A 9,613-nucleotide genomic window follows, 5' to 3' on the forward strand; every position below is an offset into this window, starting at 1 on the left:
ATGGTTTCCTGCTGCAGAGATAGACCTTGTGCTGTAGACAGATGAAGGAGGTGGACGGTGTGACAGCCCCCAGCGTGCTGTCCCAGCAGGGATGGTGATGCCACCCCACCGGCAGCAGAGCCCCTGCCCCGCTGCATCCAGGCCACCCCCACCTCCCCTGCCCAAGGCCCGGTCCTGCCGGGACTGACAGATGCAAACGAGCAATGACTGGCTGATGTCAGCACACCACTCTGATCCATGTGCACCTGTGAGGTCACAGGAGACCGGTGGAAGCCTCCAAGATCCTCTGTAGGGCAGGGGGAAGCAGGACGGAACTGGCTCATCGGCTCTACCTGCCCGGCCGCTCCTCTGGGCCCCCCAGCTCTGCCCAGGCACCGAGGCAGTTTCAGGAGGAGCTGAGCTGTGGGTTGCCCCAGCAGCGAACGCGGCGGTGGGGACCACAATGGGAAGGGAAGGTCCAGGCATGTACTGAGAGGCCAGGGGATGCTCCTCCCGGGGAGAGGTCACCGGGCTTCGCCCTCTCTCGGTTTCCGGGGCTCGTGTGATGCCATGCAGCCACGCAGCCGGCCGTTTTCGGCACAGTGTGTCAGCTCATTTCCGCCCCAGGTGACTCAGCCAGGGCCCAGGGCGCCTGTTTGCTCCCGCGCCATGGCAACCCGCCACCACAGACGGCCCCACTGTTGGCGGCCGTTGCCAGAGATGACGGCCGCGTCCCATTGCCTCATGCAGATTGTATGTGATAACAGCAATCTCTGCTTACTCCGGCAGCAGCACGGCTTCCTGATGTCACCTCGGCCCAGCCCTGCCAAGGGGAAGGTGTGAGCTCTCCTCCTGGGAAAACAACCCCTTTGGTCTTTTTTTTTTTTGTTTAATACTTTTATCCCCATGAAGGCGCAGGCAGGAGCCAGCCTGTGTCCTGGCCAGGCCCCCAGGCCATGCCTCGGTGCTTCCCACGCTCCGCCGCCAGCTTGGGGCAGCCAGAGCTTCTCGCTCCTCTCCTCTCTCCTCCCCGCAGCAGCAGTGGCAGCTGAGCAGACATCAGAGCAGAGCGCAGCTGCGCTCCCTGCCCGTGCGAGGGAGGCTTTGGGTGGCCGAAGCATTTCACACCCTGAGCAGATCATGGCAGGCTGCACCGCTTCCTGTTGCAAACGTTTCCAGCTCCTTCCCAATGCTCTCCCAGCTCTTTTATACCCACACTCTCTCCCCTCACTGGGACGCTGGGTTAACCTGAGCAGGAAAAGGCACGGCCTGCCGGCAGGGCGAACATCATGCCGGCAGGAAGGAGCAGAGCAGCGCAGGGGCTGTGAACGCAGAGCGCCTGCGTAGCGGGGCAGGCCTGCAGTGATGCCCAGCCCCGCACCGCCTGGGGAAGGACCAGGGATCACAGCTCCCACCGGGCACAGAGCAGCCCCAGCATCTGCTGCTGATGGTCCGTCGTGGGCCCATGTCTCCGTCAGCCGAGCAGCCCTCCCTGGCTGGGGAGATGATGGTGCCTTCCAGACCGGCCACCCTGGGATCTCTGCTGTTGTAGTTCAGCCATCAGCATGACGGCTCAGAGCAGCCACATCAGGTCGCAAATAGGCATCTCCTTGCCAGAGAGCAATGAGCTGCCTCCTGGCACCGTCCTCGCTGGTGGGTGCAAGACGTGCTGGTATTGCTGGGATGGCCAGGACACATTTAGCACGCTGAGTCGCATCATGTAACAGTTACAGATCACTGGGTCCCCAGGAGGGACGGTAACAGCTACACAAATATTCTAGTGCAGGTTTTCCTGGACATAGTGAATTAGCCTGCAACAGGCCTGTGTGTGGGCTGTAGCACCAAAATTCAAGGTCGGCTCCTGGCAGTTGGATGCTTACTGTAGGCACTGGCGTTTCAGGCCCTCTGATGCAGGGTCTGCACTTTCAGTATGATGAGTGAATTGGAAAGGATTAGAAAAAAAAAGATCTAAGATCTCACAATTCTCTGTTCTCAGGAGTTTCATTTTTACTTAAATAGTCAAGTTGATGTTCCATGAAAGTAAAAAGCAGCCCTAGTGCCTGATGCCAACTTGACTTCTCAGGGTCCTTGCTGGGGAAAGCCACCCAGGACCTGGCAAACGTCCCCAGGGCTCTTCGCACCCAGCTCCTCTCTAACACTGGATCGTCAGCACCAGGGACGGGGTGATGGTGCAATAGCCTGTCCCCTCCTCTCCTTGCTCCCTGATTAGACCTCAATCTCCAGTACCATGATTCATGGTCTCATCCGCTTCTCAATACACCCCTGGCCGTCTCCCTTACCCAGAGCCCCTCTGCCTTCAGTATCTTCAGCTGCGTCAGTATTTGCTGGGGATGTTGTTCCTCATCAGGAACGAGGTTTGACCCCCTTTTTGCCACCTCTGCAAAGCTGTTTCCGCTAGTGGGACAGGGCTTCCACAACCCGCTGCTTTGCAGAGCTGGGCCGCCACCTCGCCGCGTGAGCTTGCAGAGCTCCTGCTGCCCAACATCAGCTGCACAGTCCCTCTTACCATTGCCCAGATAAGAAGGCAGATTTCTGAGGTGTTAGGAGATGGGCAGACACTTTCTCGACTGCTCTCCCGCAAGATATCAGAGCTTTTTGAACTTAACACAAATCAGCCTTAAAAATACCTGAAGTGGTGGTGGGTACCACCTAGTTACAGACCGGCTTCATCCCCATGAGCCCCATGCAGCAAAGAGCAGGAACCCCTGCTGCCGCAGCCCCCATGCCACACTCCCCCGGCCCTGCCTCTGCCCTGTCTGTCCCTGAAGGGGACACAGCTTTATTTGCAGAAACACACTGGCAGGGAAACAAACTGCTCGCCCCACGGCAGGTGCCTGGCTCCACCGATGCCACAAGGGCTGCCGTGGCCCTGAGGTGCCGGAGGCTGCATGGATGAGGCACAGAATCACCGCAAGGGAAGTGCCGGAGGTATCACTCAGTGTCCCCATCAGAGCTAACAGGGGAGGCTCAGTGGCCCCGCTGGCATCTCAGTGGGGCAGCGCTGAACCAGACCCCCCGGCTCCCCAGCATGCGTTAGCCCAGACGTGAGCTGCAGCCCACTCCTGCGGCCAGGCTGGCAGGACACAGCGCTGCCCCCAGGCTGCTGCTTTCACTAAGGACAGCCCTAGAGAGCAATGCTGAGGGCAGCACCCTGATGTAAGGCTACCAGCGTAAGCCGTCCCCCTTGCCGGCTGTGGGCTCGGGGACACATCTGTCCCCTGCTTCGGATTAAGGTCTGTCCCATCTGCACTGGGAAGAAGATGCAGGGCCGGGCAACCCACACCAGCCCCTCCTGCCTGCACTCTGCCTCCAGTGAGGGCTGAAGCAACACCCCCATCTCTTACAGATCAGCTAAAGGACCCCCCAGCCCCCTTTCTGCCCCCCTCTCCTTTTTTCTTCTGTTCAGAAAACCGCAGAGGCGGGGCGGGGAACAGCAGCAGTTTAGTTTCTGAACCCGTCCTGTTTCCTGTCCTTTGCCAAAACCACTTCTGCTTCCCTACCCACGGCGTTGGGGCTTGCCCACACCCAGCTGTCAGAGGAAGGGGTGATGTTTGTTTTTTTTGTCACAGTGACGAAGTGTTTATAGCAACCAAGGCTCAGGAATCCACAAACTTCACTGATCTCAGCCCAAGCTTATGAAATAATGACAGAGGAAGCACAGCCCCTTCCTCCAGAGTCAGCAACGGTGGTGTTTCAGGTCACTGAAGCAGGGGACCTTCGTGCTGGACATCACCATGCTGGAAATCATCTGACGCCTTTTGCTGTCTCAGACAGGCACCTCGGGGCTGGGGCCGTGCCCTGACCCCACCTGCAATGGCAGCGATATCCCCGTGGCTGCTGGCTGGTGACCAGGCGGGACGTGGGGACTGCCAGCCACCTCCTGAGGGTCTCCTCTCTGCCTCAAGCAGTGGGAGCAGCTGGTAGGGCACACTGAGCCAGCATCCCTCAGCTGCTCCCCCCAAAAAGCTGGGATTTGCCCTGAGCATCCTGCTCTCACCGTCTCCCCTGTTGCAGGAGCAGCACAGCCAGGGCATCACCACACTGGGGGGGAAGGGACCATCCCCACCCGTCCCCAGCTCCCGACGGGGCTCAGAGCCGAGAGCATCGCAGACGAGCTGTGCTAGAAGCCACGCTGCTGCCTGTCTGCACAGCTTACGCTCCAGACCACGGAGATTTACTGTTCAATGGAGAAAAGATTGTGTCTGCTGACAGCCCACCTCCCCGGCGTGCCGGCCGCTGCCGAGCCTCACTGTGCATTGGAGGGGAGCACCTGGCTTGGGCGCAGATTTCCTATCCAAATGTGATACAGCTGTTTCTGCTTCCTCTCCAAAGACTGAAGCGAGTTTTAAAAAACCAATTTATCATGTATTTTCTTTGACCAAGGCTCCTTGCAGATGTCACCCGCTCCTGAACTGCCCAACCTCACGGCATCAAGGCTGGAGCAAGCAAAGAGCATGACTTGTACAAGCACAGCACTCGGAGGGGAGTATCCTGACAGCAAGTCCTGGGGCTAAACGCCATCTCAGTGGGAGTGCCTGTTGCAGGGCTAGCAGAGAAATAGGACAGCCTGAAGGAGCTTTTTGCACTGGGAATCAGTACCAAAGGGCTTATTCCCAGAGCCTGCTGGAGGGACCCCCAGTTTTTGCCCCCCTCTCCAGGGAGGCAGCTGCAGGATCGGGTTTAGCTTCTTTGCAGGTTTCCTGAGGCTGCAGAGACCTTGCACAGTTCCTACATCCCTCCATGCACCCAGGGCAGGGAAAGCCATCCGCATCCACCACCCCTGCACTGCAAATCGGTGCCAGGGACCGAAGCAAACAGCAGCCCCAGGCAGCACACTGCAAACGGCAACACACTGCCTCCTGCCCCAGCTGCAGCCACTGCCCACAGAAAGGGCTTTCAGCTGAAGGGCTGGATCACCCCAGCCTCTCCCCAGGCAGCGCTTGCTTTTCCGTATCTCTTGCTGGTTCCCTGCTCGTCCCTTCTAGCCTGGCTCCTTGCACCTGGAATTAGCTGCTCGTGAAAAGTTTTGGTGCCGGACCTTCTTGGGAAAGACCAGGAGCCCAATTCATGGGTCCCTTTCCCAGCTGGACACACTTACGCAAGCCCAGAGAATGACAAGGCTTGTGTTTGCCATTATTTTTAATGCTAAGGGTAAATGCTATCTCACTGGCACGCTCAAGGCTGCTGAGATTATATCACTAGTTTGCTTTGAAGCCCGGTTTGCAGAGGAAAGCCACGTCCCCAGTGCCCCAGGGGAGGGCTGGGTGCCAGCGGAGGAGGAGAGCAGGACTGTGTCTCGCTGGCGGGGAGCCGTGGGTGCTGGCACCCACAGGAGGCTGCTGGCGAGAGCAGCGGTGGGAGCAGGAGGGCAGGGGACCCTATGAGGCCTGGCTGGCTGGGAGGCGTGGTGGTGGCCGCACAGCAATAGCCAGGGTTTGCCTTTGACACAGACGCCTGCATTTGTTGTGCTAACTGGGTGGGAGGTAAGGCAGCGCCAGCTGGTCGAGTTTGTCCCACTGAAGCATGCCTAGTGGGTGCAGAGCCTTTTGGCATCAAGCACACTGGAAGTTTTAAGATGCTTATCAGATCGGGCTGCTTTTGACACCGAAGATTTTGACATTAGACATGTACCTCCGACCCCTGAGGGTTTTGGCCAAGTCCCAGCAAGGCCGGCGTGACAGTAAGATGCAGAGCAGTCTCTAAGGAAATGCATGCATAAACCATAGACAAAAATATCCCAGTGTGTTGTGAAGTATCTCTGAATATGTAAATGGGGTGGTTCAGGTTAGGGAAATACACGGTTAAGAAACCATTTTAGAAATATCCCTCAAGTCGATATCTTTTACATCTGTCAGTGCTGTTCTTCCAGCGGGGCAAAGAGGCTGAAATACGAAAGAGCAAAGCACTTGTGAGCCAGCGCTCGCTTTGTAATACTGCACCTTTGCCTTCCCTACCGAGGGAGGCTGGCTCTGCCTTGCAGGTAACCTCCTGCCTTATTTGGCCCTTTCATATGGCTGCTTAGGGCAAAAGCAGCAAACACCAGGTTTGCCTGATGTGATGGTTAACCACCTCCAGCAAGACACTTCCCTGCCCCAACTGAGGGCTGCAAAGTGCCATCTCAGATCCAGGAGCAAAGAGCTGGGGGCTGCCCGCAGGCATGGCTTTCCCGCAGACACTGCCAGGGGCTGGGACATGGCCAGGAGACTGTTGAGTGCCAGAGAGACCGTGGGTCAGCAGTCTCAGACCCTTGTCCAGCAGCACTGCGTGCCTCTGCTTTAACCCCGTGACAGCCACAGGCAGCAAGAGGTGGCTCACGGTGGGAGCCACCACACTCTAGACTTCTGCAAATGTCACAACACAGACCCAGTGAGGCCGTGGGTGGGGTAGGACCTCCCCCCCCAAGCCCAGGGAGACCCCGACCCTGGACAAGCACCGGCACAACACCCACCACCCCTTCCCTTAGAGCGTGTTCAGCCCCAGTGTCCATGGCACCCGGGGGCTGCTCTGACACCCCGGGCTCAGGCAGCCCCTGGGGTGGGCAACCAAGGACAGGAGCCCGCACACACCAGGAGCAAAAGTACATGGAGCCATCACATGGGTGAGGCTCGATCCAGAGGCCACGTAGGGTCCTTAAGCAAGTGGCAAGCGCTTCACAAGCGAGTTACAGAGAGCACAGCTGCTACATGGGGGAAGCATCTTTTGGTCTGGGTTTATTAAAGACTGAGAATACAACTGTGGGCCCAGCCACGAGTGCTGGGTGCCAGAAGCAGGGCTGGGTTTTGGCTGGAAGGGTGCGGTCTCCTCTCCAGGCGGCCTTCAGCAATACGGGCCAAATTTCCTATCCGGCAGGGCGTCCCAACGCCCCCACCCCGGCAGCACTCCATCTGGAGCGGAGCCCCTCTCCACACCAGCACCAGCCTTGGTTACTTATTGCTTTTAACGTGCTAGTCTAGTACAGAGTGAATTAAAAATAAAAATGCATGTCTGCCATGGTGCTTTTGCGCTGTCTTCAGGCTGTGCTGGGAACCCTGGCCGTCAGACCTGGAGAGGGATGGAAGAGAGGGGCGGATGAAGTCAGGCTCAGCTGGGAGTGGAGACATCCCAGGGACAACGGTGCTCCGGGAGAGAGCCCGACTTTGCCGACAGGCCCCAAAGCAAAAGCCTTTGGTGTCCACTGCCGGAGCTAAGCGGGTGCTGACGGTCACTCGGGGCTGGCGGAGAGGAAGAGCTGGCACCCAGCAAGTTGCTCCCAAGCGCCGGCGCAAGGGCTGGGAGTCACAGCCAGCCTGGAGAGACGCTGCGGCGAGCCTGCCTTCCCCGCTTGCCTGGGGGGGGACAGCCCCAGCCAGCCCGCCCAGCCTGAGGCAGGAGGGGAGCTCCGAGGGGAGGCACCAACCTGCGGTTTACTTGAACGTGTGGCTCTCAGCTCCTCCCCGGCCGAACCCTGCAAGAGAGCCAGAGCAGGGTCAGCCTTGCCGCAGGATGACGAGCGCACCGAGGGATGCACCTCGCCAAGAGACAGGAGCCCTGAGCCCCCTTCCCCTCCCTCCCACAACCCCAGCCTCAGCAACTCTACCTTTGGGCCCAAACAAGGCAGCATAGCAGGGGTGGTTGCAGTACGGCTTGCCGTCATGCTGCAGGGAGAGAGAAAGAGCATCAACCCCGACCGCCCTTCAGCTCCATCTCTGCCCATCCCACCCCTCCTGCAGCCCCTAGCTGCAGGGGACAGGGACCTTCTGGGCAGCAAACCTCACCTCTGCATGGCCTCCAGATGTCAGGGTCTTGTTACACTTCTCACATCTCAAGCAGGGCCGGTGCCAGTCCTTCCCCAGAGAAGTCACCTTCTCGGCTGCCACGGAAAGGAGATGGGTTAGTTGAGGCACTGATCAGTTTTGGCAGGTTGGCCTCCCTGCCACCAACCCTAGGGAGGACATTTTCAGGCATTTTCTCAAGTCTCTTTGTCCAGGACCATGTTTCAAACCCAAGTGCTTGCTGTGCACACACATTGCTGTGCACATCCAGGCACCCAGATCGAAAACCACAGTGCCATGCCCAGGGTGAATGCCACCGCATCCATGCAGACAGACCAATTTCCAGCCATCTTCCCAAGATTTGGGGACCTCCCACCTTCCAACATCAGCCAGCAAGGGCATGAATTTCTCCCTGGCCAGCTGGAGCCCAAGCAATCACTAGAGTTGGCAGGGGCGAAGGGGGGATGCTGGAGAGGACTGGGGAGGCAAAGCCATTGCCGTGCCCTGCCCCGACACAAACCAGTCCCTGCCAGCCACTGGCGCTCTGGCCACAGCTCCGATTTTGCACACACCATGGCAAACCAGAGCGGGGCTGGAGCTTGGCTGGGGCTCAGGCGGCTGCAGGGGGGACAATGTGCTGTTTGCTGGAGCCAGGACATGTTTATGGAGAGAGCGGGGAACACAGGGTGGCTTTTAATTGCGGCACAGCGGGGGAGGAGGGTATTTTTTGCAGATGCATGTGCTTGTCCTATTGGCAGCTGCGTTCCTGGGGATTTATTAAGTGATAAAGCAGAGCTTTACACAGGAACCCTGTCAGAGTGAGGTTCGAGCACTCTCCCCATGCCTGCAAAAGGAGGTTGAGCAATGGGATTGAGCCGCTGCTGGCAGTGCACGCCCCAGGGGGGCCCTTGGCAGCCTGAAGCACCTCTTCTTTGGCATCCAAATATGCCCACAACAGCTTACACAAGGAGCAAGCCAGAGGCTGCAGAGGTGGGAGTGGGGGCAGTGCCCAAATGTCACCAAGCAGCCCTGCTGCCATCCCCCAGCAGCACAAAGAGCCTCCTGTGCCCACAGCCCAGTGGGGCCCACAGCGTCCTCCCTCTGGCAGCCCCAGGAGCCTGAGCCTGGCCCACCATCACAGGGTTTCTGGACAGAGCTCAGACTCCCCACCTCTCGCACAAGCATTTGCACCAACACTCAGGCAGGAGGTCTGCCAAGGCTCGCAGCAGAGGGGCCCCCCTGGCTCTCAGCCACGCAGGCGAGATTCCCCTGGAAAGCTGGTGGTGGCCCTGCAAACCCCATCTCCAGTCCTCTCGGCATCATCTCCCGCTCAGCCCCCTTCTCTACAGACACAATTTGTCTGAAAGCAGCCCAAGGCACACCCAAGCAGGACCGCCAGGCTCTGGGAGCCCCGGGGTGCCCCGGAGCAGGGCTTGCTCTGCCTCCGCCAGCACTCCTTATCTCCAGGCACAGAAATCAGGCAACAAGCTCAGTCCTCCAGGAGCTTTTGAACCCTCCTCAGCCTCTGCATCAATAGAGATGGTTTCGTAAGAGCAGCCTGATAAGAGCAGGTCCAAACCCCTCCTTGGTCAAACAGCCCTGTCCTGGCACCTCCACGGCTGCACCTACAGGCATGGCAAACCCAGCTCGTCTGGACTGGCATCAAAGCAGATCCACAGGGACACAGGAAAAGCAGACACTGACACCAGCACCTTGGTAGCTCCTGTCATCAAACCACACGGATAAATGAGGTGCCCCAGGACCCTCGGTCACAGGAGGGAGCCATGAACTGTACCCTGCTGAAACCCAACCTCAAAGCCTGGCTGCAAGCAGTGAGTTCAAGTTTAGGCAGAGATGTTCCC

The 9,613-nt window shown here is 58.6% G+C and overlaps 1 protein-coding gene across 1 annotated transcript in view; it reads right to left on the reverse strand.

The window, feature by feature from the left end:
* Positions 1-6,686: 6,686 nt before the first annotated feature.
* LOC103913998 (cysteine-rich protein 1) overlaps positions 6,687-9,613 on the reverse strand; it is a 25,904-nt gene continuing 22,977 nt past the window's right edge. The window contains exons 4-7 of the mRNA XM_009320602.1: positions 7,755-7,849; positions 7,577-7,634; positions 7,397-7,444; positions 6,687-7,041 (exon numbers count right to left, since the gene is read on the reverse strand). Of these exons, the coding sequence (XP_009318877.1) occupies positions 7,404-7,444; positions 7,577-7,634; positions 7,755-7,849 (194 nt within the window). The 3' untranslated portion in view covers positions 6,687-7,041; positions 7,397-7,403. The remainder of the gene's footprint in view (positions 7,042-7,396; positions 7,445-7,576; positions 7,635-7,754; positions 7,850-9,613) is intronic.

Source organism: Pygoscelis adeliae, unplaced genomic scaffold (assembly GCF_000699105.1).
Source record: "Pygoscelis adeliae isolate BGI_AS28 unplaced genomic scaffold, ASM69910v1 Scaffold402, whole genome shotgun sequence".
Lineage (NCBI taxonomy): Eukaryota > Metazoa > Chordata > Aves > Sphenisciformes > Spheniscidae > Pygoscelis > Pygoscelis adeliae.